The following is a 21,305-nucleotide window of genomic DNA, read 5'->3' on the forward strand; positions in this document are numbered from 1 at the left end:
GGCCATCCTCCCCTTATATTTTGGACCACAGAAATAACATGTTCGAAATTGTTATAAGTTAGAAGAGCTGTTTGTACTAAAATACAGGAAAATGTATTTTTATTGTCACTTGCTTGCTTTGTCACTTTAAAAGCTTTACATATTCTGTGTAAAGCACCAAGTACCGATAAAGATTCATGATGTAAATATTAGTCCATCACTGCTTTGCTTTGCTGGAGACTTTAGCTGAAGCGCTTAGCGTTAGCATGGAGGGACCGTGTATTTGCCAGATACCGTAGACGTGGACAAAAACAAAAAGGGAAAAAAGAACTTCATTTGCCTTTTTTCCCCATATCTGTTATGTTCGAGATAGGCGGAGTTAACTCCGGCCAAAATGGTTTTGCCCGAGAGCTGACAATTTAGTAGGTGAAGTAGGGGAATGTAGAAGTCAATTGGTGACATCAGAGATGCTCCGTCCCGTGATATATATGTCTATGGGGTACACCCTGCCTTCCCCCAAGAATAGATGGGTTGACTCCATCAACCCTGTGACCCCAAAAGCAATTCAGCGGGTTCTGATGATGGATAGATGACTTTTACACGTCATTAACTCTGTAAGCAGATAAAATCACCCCCCTTCCGGCACCTGCAGCTCATACAGTCTAAGGCCAGAGGTGAACCAGGAGGCGAAGGTGACACCCTGAGAGCTGCAGAAATGTGTAAAAGGCGACTAAAGTGTGCAGTGGTGTTACTGGATAAAGTCAACATCAAACCATTTTTATTCAGTTTCTAACTATTTTGTACTGTTAATTTTGTTCCTGTGCCTTTAACACAGAGAACAATAATTAAAATATAAAAATAATTAGAGTTTTTGGAGAGAAAAAAACAGTTCCTAAGTCCTGTGATGTAAATTGTGTGGTATTGGTGCAAAAGAATCAAGAACAGTAAAAATCAGAGAATGAAACAAACAGGAACAAATGCAAAAAGACTTAACTAATAAAAAAGAAAAGACTTAACAAATAACAAAGAAAAGGCTCCCCCCCTTTATCTTTTTTGTTCTGCTTCACATCATCTATAGGATATTATGACATGCTGCATAACCCTCTGCACACACAGGACGTTCAGAGTAACAGAACTGAACCGTCAGTAAAATGGCCTAATGGATTTCATGCAGCAGTGGACCCACCAAAAAGACAAATAAACTCATGTCTTTTTGCACTTTCCTTTTTGGACACAAAACAGTGTCTCAGACCTTGTTCCTGCAGACATTGTTTACGTTTATTGGTTCTTTTATTTCCTCTTTCAGCTAAAGAGATCCCCTCTCTGTAAAGAAAAAGAACCATTCAGCCTCAAAAGTCACATTTTTTTGTTCTTGTTGTGAACAGTGCAAAATGTGATGAAAATACTAATTTATTTGTTCTTTTCTAATTGCACTAATGTTTTGTGCGTGTGTGTGTGTGCATTCCAGCATGGAGATCTGCCATCCGAAGACCAACATCACCATGTGTCCTCTGTGTGACCGAGTGTGTGGTTACTGGAAGCTGAGCACCGCCTGTGGGACGGCGCGTGCCAGTCACCTGTTCGACAACCCCGCCACCGTCTTCTTCTCCGTCTTCATGGCGTTGTGGGGTGAGGAAGCGTATCATCTCTGCACAGACACACAAGCCGGTCTCATGACCTCCAGTGACCATTTTCTGCTCAGTCATCATGGGTGATCCACACAGCTCAAAACCTACGTAGCTTCTTCCTCTTTATCCTCCACAACCATCTTCATCTATTTGTCAGCAGCAGATGACGAACTGAGAGAAGGACATCATGGGTCCACATCCAAACCAAAACTTGAATATAAAAATATTTCAGATTACAGTAACATAAATCAAATGTAACAAAAATATTAAATAATCAAACAAACTTATTTTAAATGACAATTCCATTGGAGGTCTTGCCCCCAACAGGTCATTGTAATAAACCCATGGACACGTTCCAGTCTGGTCACACATTTACATTTATTCAGAGAAGGTGCCATTGGTGAGGACACTTAGAAGGGAAGCATTAATGGGCAGCAGATGTCAAAGGACAGGGGAGGGCTACCTTTTTGACTCCTGATCCACAGCAGATACGTGGGGTTTTTGGTAATTCACCTCATAAGAGGAAGAATTAGCATGAAATCCAGATAAAAACATGCCTTGAGTGAATGAAAGACTTGACCTTTATTAATCCCAGCAAGGGGAAATTCAGTTCCAGTACATCTCGAAGAAGAAGATCATTCATACAACAGCAAAAATACACACACATTTCGAGAAGTTGACTGAGGCCATGTAGCCGGACGCCTTGGCTGCATGGCACTCGATATCTGTCCTTTCGAGTGTGGCTCCATGAGCCAGGCACATCCTCCAATCAGCACACAGAGGAGGGAGGGAGGGGGGTAGCACGGGAGCCCAGGTCAAGTGGGGGATGAATTGCAGTTATCAGCCCTAAGAACGGCTGCTGTTAGTCTACTCCGTAGAAAGCTGATTTGTTTTGATGGAGCCAAGGACGGTGGTCCACAGCTCACTCTGGGAGACCGATTAGATTACAGTTTTATTCAGTCGCTTTAGTACAATTCTCAGATCAGAATTGAAGTTTGCAAATACGTGTGTGCATTTCTCAAAACAATTTGTACATACAAATTTGCAAAACACTATGGATTTCTTGCAAAAGCCTGTAACTTGCTCAAAATCTTTAGTTCATCTCTCCAAACTAAGTCTTTATGTCATTGAACATGTCAGTGCCATCAGAATGTCAAGTCCTTGTGTCATTGTCTACGAACAAGACAGTCAAATGACTTAGTCATGTTGTCAATATAACTGTGTACTTTAGAGGGAGGTTCTGATGGAAACTATGGCTAAAGTTTGGATGACAATTATTGTAAAATGGAAGTTACACCTTTTTTGTTTGATTGCAAGAGACTGGACAAGATTCACATTTACACTTTTATTGTTCATATTGTAATTTGTTGACAGACCATGTCATACCAACATAGAAAAAACCCACTGCAAACAGTAACACAAAGGGGAAAAAAAGATAGGACAATATTCTGTCCAACAGTACAGGCAGTGCAGTAGGAATTGGTGTGGTCTTCCTACACCTCTTGTCGTTCCTGTATGTTAGGACACAAATTCTCATCCACATCACAGCGAATATCCTCTCTTGCAATGCAGCGAAATATGTTTGTCACATTATGACAACTTGGTCAACCATTTTGCAGTTAATGACTTATATGATGAACTAATGACTAGGTGTTTTGAGGAGTAAGACTATTGCACAGTGAACTATATAATACATTTTGATCAACATGACATAAACAATTGATAATATAGCAAAGAGCAGAGAATTGTACATAATCATTTGCATGGATGTACCAAAGCAATTGCAACTTGTTCAAAGAAGTGAGAAACTGCTTATGTGATGTGCACAAGTGACATCATGATGTGAAGATTGAACAAATAGTTTTGGGAATTTCATTCTGATCTGAGAATTGTACTAAAGCGACTGAGAAAAACTGTAAATTCTTTTGGGCGCCAGCAGGTTGTTTGTTCTGCTGGCTGGTCCTGGAGTTTTGAGGCAGATTTAATTCGGATGAAATTGGGTGAATTTAGCCTAGACTTTCCTCCATCCGGGCAGAATCTCGCTCCAAGATGGCTTCCATCTTCTGCACAAGTTCAGGTCTCAAGCAGTCTGCTTAAGTGGGCAAGACAAGCACAGACCTTTTGATCCGCTTGTGAAAGTTTCTCCATCCAAGTCTCTCCTCCCCGAATAACCTTTACCCAGAGCCTTGTCAGATCAACTCTCTCCATCTTCCGCTCCCAGACTGCCTGATACATCAGATATCCTCCGATCCCAATTAAGAGGAATCCAATTACCATAAATCCGAATGAGTGCACATCCTCGAAGTCTTCCACAGACAGCTGGGCCAGGCACACCAGCCTCCATTTGCCCCACGGATCGTTGGTGTATCCAGCCGCATGGGTGCCGTCTGGGCAGGAAGGTCTGCTTTCCCATTCCTTAGTGTGGAAAAAACGTTGTCGACCGAATTCAGAGATCAGCTGATCGGATCCATATTCAGAGAGTAAAAAGAGCAGAAGTTACAAAAGGATGAAAAATGCAGCTCCAGGGCAGACAGGACAAAAATCTTTGGGAAAGGCTGACACAGGAGGAGCAAGAGGAAAACAAAAGAAGAAAAAAAAGAAATTGAAACTTCAAAGCTTCATTTCGATGAAAAATAATATATATTTTGAAACAGAATATTATGGAGATTATTTTTTTAAACTGTGACTTTTTTCTGATTTTGTTTACTGATGGGTTGGTGTCCCTTATGGAAAACACAAATTTAAAAAAATGCTGCGTTTGTGTGGCGTTGGAAAGAATGCCTGACCCACACACACATGAACGTCAGAGATACAACAAATCTCCCAACACCACAAGAATGCAGGATAACTTTCTGCACCTAATCAAAGGTCAATGTATAGTGTGGCATTCATGGGGAGACACCAGAATTAAAGGGAAAAAAAGCATTCTTAAGGATCAGCAATATAACTTATTCCACTGTTAGGATTCTGTTTAGTCTGCTTTTTCATTTTTTTTTTGTCATGTTTTGAGTTGCCTTGTGTCAGTCACACCAGGTTCATCCACAGTTGTCTTCATTTCAGTTAATTACCCTCAGCCTAAATAAGGTCATATGCTCAGTTTTTATTTATTTTTTATTTATTAATTTATTAAAAACTACCCTTTTTAGCGGGTTTGTCATGTTCTGGTCAGTCTGTTAAATGTTAAGGTTCTGTCACCAAGCCTGGTCTCCTGCATATTGGGTTTGGGCAGTTTGGCAGCCAAATTGAATAGTTTAACAGCCGCATATGGCCCCCAGACTGCAGTTTGCCCACTCCTGTCATAGGAGCATCTTCATCAGTTTTGAGTAATGTTACTGGAGGAAACCCAGCAACAGAGACGAGCTCCTAGAAAGTCAAAAAATAAATATAAATGGTTTAATATCAGAAAGTCACCACACAGTGTACGAAAATCTCAAAGAATATACAAAACAGCAAACATAAGTAAAAAATCCTCAGATAAACTCAACTAGAAAAGGGGACAAGAGTAACAACTAGACCAAACGTACCAACACTGAAGAGTCTGAAACACCTGCTCAAATACGGACAGAATCTAGGAGCGACAGTCAAACAGGTATCAAAATAAAGAGCCCAAAAGGAAAGATGCAAGACCCTAAGTATGACACTTGTATGCCGTTTCATGGCTGCCATATAGTGAACGAGTGCAAAGACAACTGAGCGGGTGGATTCAGGAACTGAGTGAGCGAACCTTACAACCACACGGGCGCAATGTGCAGAGTATTAAGGGGGGTATTAAGGGGGCGTTTTTGTCACTTGGGGGGGCGGTGTTCAGGGGTGTGTTTGTCACTTTGAGGTGGTAACGTTTCTGGTTGATCTGATTGGCCGACATTTGCATGTCAAATCCAGCGAGGCAGCGGGGGAAGGCCTTTGTTTTAGAGGCTTTAATAGAAAAGAAACAGAGACACACACTTCTCTCCTTACAATACAACAGCACTGGATTAAACGGCGTAGTTTCAGTTATAGGTGTTTTTTTCTGTATTTAACGTTAACACAAACAGGTAAAACATGCATGCTGGTGTGTGTTTTAAAAAGGCAGCGAGCGCAAAACTGAGTTGGTTGTGATTTTTTTTTTTCAGTCATCAATCAGCATCCAAAAATCCATCAAAGTCCTCAGCTTCCGTATGTGAAATTCTTTATGTGAAATGAACAGCTGGGCTAAATTTCTATCAAGCATACCAGGTTCCCTTTCGTCATTGTCAAAGTCGGTCTCGTTGCCATGCAGCAACAGACTTAAGTTCTACAGTCCAAAGCTATGGCGTAACTCGCCTGGCGCTGACTCCCAGTAAAAGCAGCGGAGGATGGACAGCTTTTCATTGTAACCCGCTGGAAGTTGCTGTGCTCGAGTCGATCTTTCAACACAGGCAACCTCGCCTTTCTTCCGCGGAAACTCAGCTGCAGTTCCATATTCTTGTCTTGTCGGAGTTTGTTTTCCAGCTTCCAAACTTGCGAACCATGGATTCATTCATCTTTAATTCTCTGGCAGCTGCTCTATTCCCGTGTTCCTCCGCGTAGCTGATAGCTGCAGTTTAAACTGTGCTTCACAATCGTGTCTTTTTGCATTTCAAGGTTTCAAAACTAAGTTTTTCTGCATCATGCACATATCTGCACCTTTTTCCTGGGGGGTGGGGGGGGGGGGGTGTTTCCTTTCACGCCCTCACCTCTCTCCGTACCGTTCTCATGCTGTTCTCTCCTTGCACCTCTTTACCGAAGTCACACAACAACACATTAGGGCGGCTCCGTACATTTTGGAGAAAATTTAAGAGTCTTAAATGCGCCTTTTGGTCGTGAAAGTATATGGCATATAGAAAATATGATAAGAGGCAGAGCGCTACATGCAGCTCAAGAGCCTGGTGTTAGCCACCCCCTGCTCTAAAAAATGAAAATACCGCCCCGCTGCCTCGTCGGACTTCACATCCAAATTTCAGCCAATCAGATAAACCAGAAAAGTTACCGCCCCCAAGTGACAAAAATGTCCCCTTAACACTGCGCGCAAACCCAGCGAGCGCGCAAAGGGGAAGTGAGCGCAAAGGATCAGCGCTCAGTTAGGATCGCAGGCGTGCGGTTGTAAAATGCGGGGTCGCTCAGTTAGAATTCCGCCTGCGCTGTTGTAAGGTCACTCAGTTCCTGAATACACCCACTCAGTCGTCTTTGCAAATTTATGGCAGCGATGAAACGCCAGACACTTGACTCTTCTGGACCTTCTTCATGACAAAAATGATGAGATCTGAAAGCCCCACATTCCCATCCAGAGTTTGTTCTTCACACAGGTGACAAGAATCCACACTTTTAGACAAGAAAGCCAAATGAAACCCAACAAATTCAGCAATGGTTTTATTTCCACAATCTTTGTTCTGTCAGCAGTGTACCATAGACCCCGCTAACTGAAAAAGAACAGAGTATGAAGGTTTGGACAAAGCTGTCTCAGCTTTGGATGCACCCTCCACAGTGGATCCCAGAGTGATCACTCTCAAACCTCAAACTCAGCTCACAACTGTTGCTCCTTTCTTAACTTGAACTCTGTCATTCTTCCCAGCTGCCATGTTCATGGAACACTGGAAGAGGAGGCAGATGAGGCTGAACTATGAATGGGACCTTACTGGCTTTGAGGATGAGGAGGTGAGTCACTCACACTTGCACTCTCAGGGAAAAACAGTGACAGGAAAGAGAACGGTGACTGAACGTCAAGTCCCAAGAAAAAATATTGACTGAGAAACATTTAAAAGGCATAGTTTTAATGAGAAGAAATTGTTATATGTTTTAACTGTTTATCTTGGTGCTCAATGAAACAAGAACCCTCCGAGGGCATTTCCAGGACACTAAAACACAAAATAAATGAAAAAACTGCAAACACAGTTTTTTTAAGAATCTGAATCAGCAGAAATTTGAAGGTGACAAGTCCAAGGTAATTTCTAAATTGTGTTACTATCTGAGTTTACACATATGATACAGGACTAAACAACAACATCAAGGTCTTGTCAACACAGTTGACTAGAGAGGTTCTGTTGATTTCCTGAATCGGGTCAATCGACTGAAACGACAAGAGGTGGCTGTAAACCGAGAGAGCAACAGCTCTCAGGGACCAGCGTCAGACAGTGATGTCATAGAGTGTACGAGTTAGGTCAACTGTCCTAGTAAGAGAGTTCGTTGTCAATGAGTCTGAGCTGTAGGACAGTTTGTGTCTGAGGGATGCAGTCATCATAAGCTCCAATGAATCTACAATTAATTGGTCCATCCTTTGAGTTATTTTAATAACAGCTCAGGATCCATAAATCTGAATGTGGTTGCTGTCATTCCTCACAAAAGCTTGGATTGCAGTTCTTAAAATTTTATTGTTTTTGTTTTTCACAGGAAGCAGTAAAGGTTTGGATGATTTTCTGTTCCTTTCTAAGCGTTCTTTCCTTTTCCCTCCTACAGCTGCCTCACTGCAAACACTCTTTTCCACAAACCACAGATTTGCACATTTCTGCCTGTTCCTGGAGGCCGGTTTTCTTATAATGCCAACAGATTAAACAACTTGTGTTTGTCCCCCTTCATGATTGCTTTGGAATCTTTTAGATCGTGTTGATTACTGTGAGACCTTTTGAAACATCATGATTATTGTGGGATCATTTAGAAAAATCATCATTACTGTGGGATGTTTTAGAACTTAACGATTACTTTTGGATCTGTTGGAACTGTGTAGTTTTTGTATTGGACACAGACTGAGGTTGGGTCAGCTGTGCATGCTGTAGTTTCTGAAGTTCATGCGGACATTGATCTTTGCAGACCTTCTGGGTCTCAGTTTAATCTGGGGAGTGGCAGCAGTTTTCTGTGAGCACATGATGACTGTGACTTCTGACCACTCCGCCTTTCATCACCGAGCCAGTTGATCAATTTACCCTCTGGGGTTTGATCCCAACATTCAAACATTTGTGTCCCTGTCCTTGGGCTGGAAGAAGGGCAGATAAACGTGAGTTTGTCTTTGTTTTTAATTTCATCTTTAGTGTACTTTAAGGAACCATATGATCTCATTCTATTGTTAGAAATGATTGCTAATGATTGCTATTGACACCATCTTCCTCAAACATTATCTTCTTGAAAAGTCTTCTGCAGAGGTCCTCTTAAAACCTGAAAATGACAGTGTGCCTTTGTGGTGCATTTGGCCTTTTTTATGTTGAACAGCATTTTTGATTAAAAGGAAGGGCATCTTGTACAATTATGATGTTGTGTACAGTCTGTGGTGAGGCACAGAGGAACCTGGGATAAGCTGGGCTTTGCACCTTCTTAGCTTCCATCCATACCTTCACTGGTCTCTTTGTATTGCTTTTAAATGCAAGAGCAACAACAATGTTTCTTCTCCTCACTCTGCATTGATAATGTCTATTTAATTTTCACACTTTAAACTAAATTATTGAGTTGAGATCATCTCCAGTATGCACCTGTTTTTCTTCACTTTCTTTGTTATGAAATAATTCCTGTCCACTGAATGAACCACTTCCCACATGTCACATTCCAAAAGTTCTTCAATCAGCTCCAATGCTCTACAGAAACCTCTACTGCTGACACAATGGGGACGCCTGATTCACCCGCTTGGTCTCTGGAGAGCTACATCACTAAATCAGATGTTTCTCATTTTTATTTTTATTGCACCTGTATATAGTAGAGAGGAAAAGCCTCTATGGAGTCATGTTCCTTTCAAAAATTATTTTTTATAGTAAAATGATCCCCACACATGGAAATAAGATATGTCGGTACATAATAAAAAATATGTGAGTCTATAAAAATAAAAAGTGCCCCACCAATTGGTCCTTGTGCGAAATATACTTACAGCTGTAAGAATGGAATGCACTCTTGTAAAAAGTGTTTTCTGTCTTCAGAAATATTTTTCAGGCTTTTATAATAGCGCTTAAACATATTTCAGTATTTTTCCAAAGATATAAAGACACAAGCTCAAGTTACATCTTCAGACTTTTGACAAAAGTATTTATTCTAAACTAATCAACCAATCAGCATCCTTTTCTCACCTGAGTTCTTAAATTATTTTTTATCAGACACAGTTTCTGTTTGTGTACATACCTATGGGAATAGGAATATAATAAAAATAGGAATTCCCATACAAAATAATCATTTGTCCACTTAGCTTGAAAGCGCCTTTTCTTCTCGCCAACACAATATTTTTCCTGAAAGGAACCTGCTCTGGCTCTCTTTTATTGAGGGCCACATAAAAACCTTCCCGCGGGCCGCCACAGGCCCCCGGGCCGCACTTTGAGAAGCCGATTTACGGGATATATTCCTTCAAATCTACGGTGCATTTTATTGTGACTCCGCAGAACATGAAAATGTATACAAAAAACGAAAAAAAGATAACATCACTCCCTTTACATTTTATATCAAATGAAAGTATATTATTGTAACAAGGAAACAGCTGTGGGGCTTCTTTTGATATTGCTGCAGGGGCAGAGCAAGAACATTTTATATTGGGGCAGTAGAAGGGCGGAAGACTTTGATGGGTGGTAAAACACCAGAGTGGTAGGGCCATTACAAATCAAAGGCTTAAAAAATACATATTTCTATCTTTAATGTTTTCATTTAAAAATCTAGCTTTTGTTATATTGTCATGCGTTTGCCATACAAGCAGCTCTAATCTTTAGTGATTCAAGTTAACCAATTTACTGCTGTTATGATGGCATGTCTGACATTATACTGTGACAGACTGACAGCAGAGTCTAAAAGAAAACAACCATAAAAATCAAAGGAAGGATTTACTAGTACAGCTAGAGGCAACATGCTGATTCCTGCTGACAGGAGAAAAATGCTGGTTGGTTGATGAGTTTAAACTGAATATTCTTGTCAGAGGTTTTAACTTGAGTTAGTCTTCATACATATGAGTAGCACTTGGAAAAATATTTCTGAACACAGAAAACCTTTTTACATGTGTGCAAAATCTTTTTTTTTTTTTTACAAATTCTACTTTTGCATGTGTGAGCATCATTTTGTTACTACAATATACTAATGAAAAAAAAATCCTTGAATTTGGGCAGCAGGTCTGTAGATGAGACCCGTGAGGGTCCCAGAAAATAGATGCATCATCCATCAGCACAGTTTCCCAGGTTTCTGGGTTCAGTATTGTGGCTCTTTGGGTTTTGACTTGTATATTTTTTTCCAGACTTTACCAACAACTGTCTGTCTCTGTGTTTGTAGCTGCTAGAGTGTTTTCAGTATGTTTAATGACCTTTTCAATGTTGCTGTCACAGGACCATCCCAGAGCTGAGTATGAGTTCAGAGTGATGCAGAAGTCACTCAAGAGGGAGACACAATCAAAGCACAAGGTACAACACACCAGTTTGCACTCTGCAGGAGCTTGTGTTTATAATGTACAGTATATCCTGGGGACGTGTGTGTGTGTGTGTGTGTGTGTGTGTGCACACGTGTGTGTAGGGGAGAGGGGGTTCTGGTATGAGGTTGCGGTGGGCATCTAAAACCTTTTTTATGAGCAGTCACTGGTCTGAAAACAAACAATGAGGTGACAGAAGTGCTCTTTTCATGAAGGCATCATGAGATTCCAGATTTGTCCAGGTTCATGCTTTAGCAGGCAGGGGTCTGATGTTAGAGAGAGGACAAGGATCTACATCAAAATTGGCTCAAAGGTTGTAACAAAGAAACTCACAATGTCTCCTCAGATGCTAAAATGATAACAAACTGCTGGTTTTCAGGTATACCTACACATGTAACAAGCAGTCGGAAGCAGATGGATCCATGCGCAGTGTTGAATGAAAACAGGAAAAAGTGTTGAGAGCTAAAGCAGATCAGACTGGCAGGCGTCGGCTTTGGACTTGGGAAGGAAACAGGGAAAGCGCCAAGTGAGAGCAGATGAAGGTGGCAGCCTTTTGGCTTCAGGCTTGAATGAGGATGAGGATGAGGAAGGTGAGGAACAAGGTGGCAAAGCGAGACTGAGGTCCAGAGAAGATCAGCGACACGGCTGCATAAACATGAATATAAGGTTAGTAGATGCAAAGCTTCACACTGAGCATAGCTCAGTGCACTGAACATACAGAGGTTGTGTGATTGCAAATGAGAGACAGGTGAGTAATGAACAGGTGGAAGCAGCTGGGGAACATTCTGGTATTGAAGGCAAGGGCTGATAGGAACCGTAGTATGCAAACCAGGAAGTGTTCAGTACTCTGATGATTTAGAATTTCTGTTGTAATTTTCGTTTGATTTTTTTTTTGTTGGTTTCACTGCTGATCGATCAAACGGGTCTTCATGTAGGCTGTTAATTGTAAGACTTGCTTTGTGAAGTCTTCATGTTATTTCTGAGAGGCAGTATTGTCACTTTCACGTGTTTCTTCCATCTGCCGACGGTGTCGCCGTTTCTCATTTCACCCGTTTTTGTGCGTACGCCTGGGTCAGAGCTTGCGTGAAGGACCGCACATTTTCCCGTCAAGTTTGCTTTTTATAAATCTCAACTATTGCGTAGAGAGTGGCGTACGCCTTCTTTTGTGCGTATGCAACGTTTATAAATGAGGCACCATGACCCAAGACTAGCCTGCTGGGGACACAAGACCCCAGCTGACAACTCATTGAATAAGCATAGGTGTATCATTGGCTGATCATCAGCTGATCATCAGTTTATCTTAAGCTGATACTGAACTGTTTCTGACTGGAAAGCTGACTCTTCAGCCTTTCAGAACTAAGAGGCTCCAATCATTTGTTTCAGGTGGAAAAGCTGACCTTTCGAGACCGCTTCCCGGCCTACATGACCAACATTGTCATGATGCTGCTGATGGTAAGATGAGTGTGGATGCAATGCCTATCGGTCTCTGTGCTCATGAAAACGTTCCACTGTCAGGTTGGCGTCACCTTTGCCATCGTTTTTGGTGTGATCCTTTACCGGATCTCCACCAAAGCTGCCCTTCACATGAGCTCCAACCCCACCACAAGGAACCATGTACAGCTGACCGTTAAAACAACAGCGGCCATCATCAACCTGGTGGTCATCCTCATTCTGGATGAGGTGTATGGAGCTGTGGCCCGATGGCTAACTGTGCTAGGTGAGTGTCAACTGTTTTATCAGGGCTACACAACTCTGAGTGTGATGATGATTGTGAAGAAATGTATTATCTGTAGGGACCAGCCAACCAAAACATTTTAAGAAAATTCTCATGTTTTACTGCAGAACATCACTAGACTGAGGTCTGTCATTGACAGCTGTGCTGCCAATCACATGAACATGTGTTACATGCGTGTGCTTTCCCAACTTTAGCTAGTTAAAGATTTTTATGAAACAAGCAGAGGAAAATCAAAGGCAACTGCTGTACCAAAAAACAAAAAACAAAGTCAAGATCATGGATGAAAATCACTGAGGTGGAAGTGTACGGTGGTCAATCAAATTTAAAAAGAAAGCAAAACTGAAAACTTTATTAAGAAAACTTTAAACCCAAAACTGTTACCAATGAAAAAAAATATCTGCAACAGATGCTGTTCCTTAAGTTTAATCCTCTTTTTTGGGCTAGTTTTTTTATTCTCTCACTTTTTACTCTCAGTCCTTAATTTACAGTTTCCAACAACAGTTTGAGATTTTACGTGGGGGTTGGGCTTAGAGCCCACTGGCTATCGGGTGATAGAGGTTAGTGTGGTGATGTCATGTTTTTCTCTAGAACAGCGCCTATTGTTGGCATCCCCTGTGTCATCCTTCCTCTGATGTGTCATCCAGAAGTGATGTACCAAATTCTGGCAGAACACTATTACCAAAAACCAAAACTGAAAATCCAAACAGTAGCTGTTTTAAGTTTATTGTTTTTTTTCACATTTTCAGTATTTCTTCAGATTCCAAATATATATGTTGTTTTCAAATTTTCAATTTGTTGTTAACTGAGCAATCTGGTTTTTGATTCACTTTAAGCTGATCCCGATTTGACCCCACATATGTAAATGTTTGGTCAGGTATAGACGGGAATCTGAGAAAACACTGCTATGCTGATAGAACAGTAAAGAGCGCAAACCCAGCACTGGATGAACAAATTCTTTTAGTTCTTGAAAAACTGCTAAGGTTTTGCAGTCAGTTTTAAGACCCAACCTGATAGAAAACTTGTATCTTTACCATCAACTCCACACATTACATGCTTCCACATCTGGACTTCTTCGGGGTTCTTGTCAATCTGAATTTAGGTCAGAAGAATGAAATGAAAATGAAGGGCAGGCCACTAAAATACAACACAAACAGATGAAATAATTAACTTTCAATCAAGCTGCCTATCTTCAGCTATGATCTCAAGAAAATATTAAGAATGCAAAACAATCAAGAGATGTGCTGCTTCCTTTCAGAGGCTCCTAAAACAGATAAGAGCTTCGAGGAACGACTGATCTTCAAAACCTTCATCCTCAAGTTCTTCAATGCCTTCACACCCATCATCTACATCGCTTTCTTCAGAGGAAGGTCAGCAGTTCCTCATCCAGATGTCCTCCTCCCTCTTTTTCAGGGCTGTATAATAAGGTTCTGTAATAATAATAATAATAATAATAGTAATATTAATGTCTAACTTTAGACTGGTGGGCCGACCGGGCCGGTACCTTTACGTGTTTGAATCTTACCGCATGGAGGAGGTAAGCTTTGCTGTGGTACTCACACATCATTCTGACTCACTGTAGACAGTTGACCTCCTCTTTGTGAAAACGGCTGAGACAGGATGCTGCAGTTTGAGCTCCTCTCGTCCGGTCACCTCTTGAAATCGGGCCGGGCGTCTGGGTTTCAGAACAACGTCTGACTCTGGCCTGCTTCACAGTGTGCTCATGGAGGCTGCCTGATGGAGCTGTGTATCCAGCTGAGCATCACCATGCTGGGAAAGCAACTCATTCAGAACAATCTCTTTGAGATTGGCATACCGTGAGTACACTTTCTGACTCCTGCATCCACACATGAGAGGATTTCCATTCATCTGTGTCAAGTAGAGTCACAGGTTTGATGGAAAAGAACTGATTTCACAGCCTTACTAAGTAAACTGAATGTGTAAATAAACACATTTAGGAAAGATCAGGGGGGTATTCCAGAAAGCAGGTTATGCTAGCTCCCACGATAAGTTTGAGGCTAAGGAAGTTGATAACCTCAGCTTTGGGTTCCAGAAATGGAGGTATGTTTCAGGGTAGGTCAAGTTACCATGGCAACTCATGCTCTGAACATAACCTGGTCCGGAGCAGGTTTAGTTGAAGGTTAGTTTGTTTACAGAGAGGTGAAGCAGCATGGCGTGTCCATTTGAAGATGATTTAGTGGATGAAGAAGCTCAGATAATACTTTAGTTTTTCCACCATGAGAGGGTGATGAGACCACATATGGATGTTGGAAAGAGAAACTTTTTACTTTGATCTAACTTAATTATTTGCTTCAGTTAAGATAAATCATTTTTTTAGGTCACCTTAAAAATTACATGTAGTTTTCAGACAATTATTTTCCTTTCATTCAAATTAATTCAATTAAGTAGGTGTAACTTTGATGCTGCTGTTAGATCGGCACCGCAAGGGATTCTGGGATATCATTCCCTTTGCCTGTCTGGACGGATTTGGGTTTAAGTGTGGGTTTTTGACAGAATGTGTTTAGTTGTCTAGCTATTTTACTGTGTTTTACGGTGTTTTGCCGAGTTATTTTGTCGTACTATGCTTACGTCTCTGCACCATGAGTGACAGGGAGGGAGAGGATGATGAGTTTATATAGCACCCCTACAAGTGTAATCTGTTATGACAATGATGGAAAATTATTTATTGAATTTTTGCACTCCGTGCATTTTTTTCCGTCCTTTTTATTTTTATAAAAATGAGCATATCTGTCGGCTCAAACTTAGACATATGCGAGTTCAAGAAATATAAGTAATTAAGATTGAAAAAAGATTAATGGAGTAATGTGATATTTAGCTAGATAAATACGTAAAAATTGAGTTGTATAAACAATTATTGAGTTTTATAGACGTAAGAAATTAGGTTGAATAAATTTAACTAAATTATTTGTTACTAATAGAAGAAATTTATTTAAGATTATATATATATATGCGTCACAAGGAAAATGGAAACAAGATCAGAAACTTTGTCTGTTATTTTTCTCTAAGCAGAAACTCTTTTTTTTTGATGATGCAGCCGTGTTACTTTTTTGATGGACTTATAATCTTTATCCGCCGTCATTAAAATCTCAGACTCCGTCTGCCTTCCGTCTCATGTGTCCCGCTTTCTTTTTTTTTCTCCACGCGTTTCCATGGTGACTCCAGAAATCGGCAATCTATTGAGAATGTCTTTATGTACCTCCTGTGCACGAGCATTAACCCAGGGTTACCAAGTCGAGCGTAATTACACCAACTCATATCCGGTCTTTTGGAACCGACATGCCCAGAGTAAGCAAGTTCAGGCGGATTTCAGCCAGAGTTCAGGGTTAAAGTCTGGCTAGTTTAAACATGCTTCCTGGAATACCCCCCAGGAAGCAATAACAGGTATACCTGCCACTCCCTCTGAAGACTGAGAAATTCCATGTCTTTGGTTCTCCAAATTGTTTTCCGCCTTTTTTCCTTGTGTTACTTTGTTTTTGCATTCATACTGTCAAAGTTCTGATTCTGCTGCCCTTTCTGGGTTTGAGTGTCAGTGCTGGAGGTTATGGACAAGGACTGTATAAGAGAACTTGACTGGGTGACTCCTCCCCTCTGGGGTTCCAAACAGGAAGTACCCGCTGGTTCCAAGAAGCCAAAATCCCATAGATGTCTATAGAGAAATAAATATCTGTTACTGTCATTCTATTGGTCAGAAAAACCATTATTGATCTGATACCTTTTTCTTAACATGCTCTTGATTATCCTCATTCATATGTAGGATATTTTTCTGTAGTTATTTCTGCAAGTTATTCAAGTTATAAACTAACCAATCAAATGCCTCAATAAAAGCATGTGGTCACAAGTCCAAAGTTCAAAATGTTTGACATTTGACATTGCGCGTTCAAGTGGAAGTAGTGTGGACTTCCAACAAGCTCACTCCTGATCGGTGATAGTGGTTGCCATGGAAACAGCGACTCAGACCGACTTGGATCAATCACTGCTTACTGATGTTGTCTGAGTCCAACATGGCGGTGTCTGGATCGAAAAAAATGGGGACTGAATTGACTTCACTTCGCTGGAGCCAGAAGTAGACCATTTTATCTGGGTGATGTCACACTCACTCAGTCCAGTTCTCATATACAGTCAATAGGTAATGAAAGCAATCATTTTATGAACTAACGAAATAGATTTAAAAAACTGAATTTAAACCTGGAAGGACAAAAATGAGATAAAAGACAACAAAATTTGATAGGACATAAAACCTGCTAATGAGCCAACAAACTTAGAAAATTGGAACTGAAGCTGAGATGATTCTACCCGAGCCTGGTGTCAGCATGAGCAAACAGAAAAAAAAGAGTGAAAACGAGAAAAAGCATAACTAGCCTAAAGACCAAAAAAAGGAAAAAGCATCCGTCAGCATTACCCAAAACTTAAAACTGTTTCCATTGTCCATCAGCTTTTCACTGATTCTCCTTTTCATCACTTTTTTATCTTGTTCTGTGACATATGTTCACATGTGCTCTCTTTTTTTAAATTTCTCTTAAATGTTAAAATGTTTTATTTTATTCCTTTTAATTGTTGATTTAGACATAGCTCTTCTGCTTTTGGGTCACCACCCATCCAATATTGTTGGATGTGAACCAGATAAGAATAGGAGTCCTTACAGAAAAATAGAATAAGAAGAAAAGATTTGAAAAACAAGAAACTGTAAGACAGCATAGATGTTTTTATCTTTAGAGTCCTTATTAATATTACATGTTAATTTCATTTATTTCGATTTTTAGACAACAAATGAAATTGTTTTGAGTCTTTTATTAATTGTTATCTTGAACATTATCAGCTGATTGAAGATCCTTCAGAGCAGCAGCTTTCAAATCTTCTACAGTTGACCAACCCGGTTCTGTCTCTTCCTCTATTCGTTCATGTTGGTCAGTCTTTAAAGTTACTGATGCTGAAATGTTCCTGCTCCACTAACACTCTTGCTACTGCTGTCAAAGGACATGGGGTCTGCTTCTCCAGGACATTGAGTATCTCTTCATGTGTATGCATGTCTTTGTGCACGTGCACTCTCCTCAGGAAGCTGAAGAAGCTGATTCGATACATTCGGTCAAAACAAGGAGCTTTCCAAGAAGAAGAGAGGCAGAAGAAGCTGCAGAGATACGAGGCTGACCACTTCCTGGAACCTTTTGCTGGATTAACTCCTGAATACATGGAAATGAGTTAGTAGCATTCACACCCTTAACCATGCATTCTATGCCAATACACAACCACGCTTTAAAAAGTCACAGATCCAAACTGTATTTCTAATTACAATATTTACAAATTTTCTGAATTTCTAAAATAAAGATAAATAGTTAAATTCCTCAGTTAAATTTAAGTAAAATGTTTTTTTTTACAATTTGAAACTGTTGAATTGCAAATAATATTTCATCATCGTTATATTCGTTTTACAAATTAATATGTCTGGTTATAAAAACTGTTTTCTTATTTTAATTGAATTTATTCTAAGAAAATCTCTTTTTTTAAAGGTATTATAATAAAGCCTGGATATTCAAATCAGATTAGATAGATTAGATCAGATAAAAAGGTTTCAGTGGGGAGGAAAAAGAAAGAAAGCTCCAGTTGAACCAGACTCTGTGAAGACTGCCCTCTGCCTTGATTTGTTGAAGTCTGTGAAGACTGAAGAACGGTCACTAAAGATCTGGAATATCAAATGTGAAAATGAGCATGCATGTTAGGCCTGAAGCAACATTCACACGACCCACAGCAAATAGCTTATGAACGACCACTTCCGATGAAAAGCCTATGTAAATGTGCATTTCAGCTTTTGCATTCAAATCTCCCTTTCATGAGTTTCTATGCAGGTTTTTATGACCTTTAGTAGTCTCCATGTACAAAACAAGCTGCATAGAACGCACAGTATCCCTTGTGGTATCCTTTAACATTGGGAGTTGGGTCATCTAAACCCACTAGACAGTGCTCTGAACCTTTTTTCTTCAATGATTTGTGATCTTCACTGGTGTCCATGGATTACATGAAATCTTTCCACCTTTATCCACCTTTGTCATGTTAGGGAGAACACATCAATGTAAGGGGGGGGGTCATAGGATAGTACAAAGGTTAAAGTGCTGCCTTTGCTGAAAAGAGCTGCATATGGGATGTTTCACACATAGGAATGCTCAGAGATCATTTTTGTGTAAAACATCTAGATCAACCTCAGCTGAAATCAAAGAGCTTCCAACAGAACACCTGCTTCCACGCAGACTGTCATCTGATCCTGTCAATCTGTAAAATAATAAAACTTACATTTCATCATTAAATGTGTTCTATTGATGCTGCTGCAGTCATCCAGTTTGGGTTTGTGACGTTGTTTGTGGCCTCCTTCCCGCTGGCGCCGCTCTTTGCTCTTCTCAACAACATCATTGAAATTCGACTGGACGCCAAGAAGTTTGTGTCTGAGCTGAGGAGACCCATTGCAGCGCGAGCAAAAGACATCGGTGATTCCACAACTTGGATGTTGTCTTTCATCGCTGTCAGAAATGATCAGAGAAATAAAGTGTTTTTGCAGAGAAACTAATCAGTGAAATATATTTTACAGGCATCTGGTACAACATCTTGAGAGGGGTAGCAAAAGTGGCCATCATCATCAACGTGAGTGGCAGCTGTCATGGAGGTCGGATGAGTTTTAAGAGGTGTTGTTACAGGTGCAGGTGTGAGCTGGAATGATTATGAATGCCTGCTAACGAAGGGGATGTGTCACGGCAGCTGTCACACTCCATGGTAGTGTGGTGGTTATTAGCACCGCCGTACAGCAATAGGTTCCTGCTGAAGGGACTCTATCAACCTTAATCATCAATGATAGACAGGTGATATGCAAGTGCCAGTAGATTGTCCACAAGTTTGGACATTATTTGCCTGGAAACACCCATAAGGGCAGTTGTTCGTTCTGGCACTTGTGGCTATTTTAAAGGCCTGCCTGTTTTTGGCTAAGTTTAAGAACCTGCACTTCAAGGAGAATGTTTCTGCCTCTCAGGATGCACCTCTAAGGTCTGTGGTGGTCAGATGTGGAGGAATTTACATGCACTTTAGAAGTCTGATCACCATCTTCCTTCTGTTGTTTAAAATGAAAAGAACTTTAAAAGAGACAGACCAATTTTAAAAAAATTGGTCTGTCTCTTTATATCTTTTTTAAAAGCTTCAGTACAAAAGAACAAGATCAGAAAAAAAGTGAAAATGGATGAAATCATATTATTGGTTTGTCAATCATTTTTTAATGTTTTTTTCCCGTCCTGGATGAAAAACTGCAACAGAAACAGAGGTTTAGCAGAAAGGCACAGGTTGGGTTTCCAAAGAATACTCTGTTGAAAAGGGGCTAAAAGCAGTAGATAAATTCTGCAGATGAAGTGAAGAAAAAGTCCACCTGTAAATGTTTGCCCTTTCCTCCAGGCATTTGTCATCTCCTTTACGTCTGACTTCATCCCTCGGATGGTCTACCAGTATATGTACAGCCCGGACGGCTCCATGCATGGATTTGTCAACCACACACTCTCCTACTTCAACACTAGCCACTTTGAGGTGGGCAGAGGAACCATGGACCCACTGCATCTGGGCTTTCCTGTGGAGGTTTGCAGGTGTGATGGCCTCACAACTCAAAGAGTTCATCCAGAATCCAACTTTGTTTCTTCAATTGATGGTGGTCTCAGGTTTATTCTTCCATCCATCTACGGCAGTGTTTTGAAACCTAAACAAACCAAACCAGTTCCACCTGGGTGGTTAATACCTGAAAGGGATGACCAGTTTGGGGAGGGAGTCACTGGCTCCCCAAACCCCAGCTGAGGACAAAGGACTCTTAACGACCAGAAACCATGTAGGCTAAGTTGACTATAGCATCTAGTTTCAGGTCTGACTCCTCCCCCATGAGCGCATATATACCAGCTCTTCAACCAGCTAATTCAGAATTGACAAAGCCTCTTGGATAAGAGGTGAAACTTCTTCTAACATTAAAACCAAGTCCAGATGACAACCCCTAAACCCACTACAATGGAACCAACCTGGATGAATGAGAGTCTTCATAGACATTTTTCAATTGATGTGAACTACAGCTTCTAATAGATGGATAGATGGATAGATAGATAGATAGATAGATAGATAGATAGATAGATAGATAGATAGATAGATAGATAGATAGATAGATAGATAGATAGATAGATAGATAGATAGATAGATAGATAGATAGATAGATAGATAGATAGATAGATAGATAGATAGATAGATAGATAGATAGATAGATAGATAGATAGATATGTGGAGACAAACAGACAGACAGACTGACTGTCTCTGGAATAATCCCTAATTGCCCGGTTTCTGTTTATTCTGTCACCCCCTGAGAACCACTTGAGTCCAAACATGTTTCATTTGCAACATTTGTTTTTAATCACAGCATATTTGACTTTTAAACTACTTGCTTCTGTTTGTGCAGACAGTCAAAGTGGGAAAGGAAAATAACTCAGTTCATGTCAGTGTGTTCCTCATTAGGATTTACAGCAGGTTTCTAAGAGGGTTCCTTAACTTTTCCCCAAAAGTTTACTCAGGACTTTACAACAAGGCTAATTAACCCTTG

At 40.5% G+C, this 21,305-nt stretch overlaps 1 protein-coding gene across 2 annotated transcripts in view; it reads left to right on the forward strand.

Moving 5' to 3' along the window:
* LOC101160706 (anoctamin-1) overlaps positions 1–21,305 on the forward strand; it is a 77,940-nt gene that overhangs the window by 53,512 nt on the left and 3,123 nt on the right. The window contains exons 11-23 of one of the 2 annotated variants that reach the window (XM_020699599.1): positions 1,448–1,608; positions 7,177–7,259; positions 7,992–8,003; positions 10,877–10,951; positions 12,340–12,408; positions 12,472–12,673; positions 13,947–14,058; positions 14,168–14,225; positions 14,405–14,505; positions 17,762–17,904; positions 19,030–19,182; positions 19,284–19,336; positions 20,132–20,316. In XM_020699599.1, coding sequence (XP_020555258.1) covers positions 1,448–1,608; positions 7,177–7,259; positions 7,992–8,003; positions 10,877–10,951; positions 12,340–12,408; positions 12,472–12,673; positions 13,947–14,058; positions 14,168–14,225; positions 14,405–14,505; positions 17,762–17,904; positions 19,030–19,182; positions 19,284–19,336; positions 20,132–20,316 — 1,407 coding nt within the window. The remainder of the gene's footprint in view (positions 1–1,447; positions 1,609–7,176; positions 7,260–7,991; positions 8,004–10,876; positions 10,952–12,339; positions 12,409–12,471; positions 12,674–13,946; positions 14,059–14,167; positions 14,226–14,404; positions 14,506–17,761; positions 17,905–19,029; positions 19,183–19,283; positions 19,337–20,131; positions 20,317–21,305) is intronic. The other variant, XM_011492340.2, reaches the window with a different exon arrangement.

Source organism: Oryzias latipes, chromosome 6 (assembly GCF_002234675.1).
Source record: "Oryzias latipes chromosome 6, ASM223467v1".
Lineage (NCBI taxonomy): Eukaryota > Metazoa > Chordata > Actinopteri > Beloniformes > Adrianichthyidae > Oryzias > Oryzias latipes.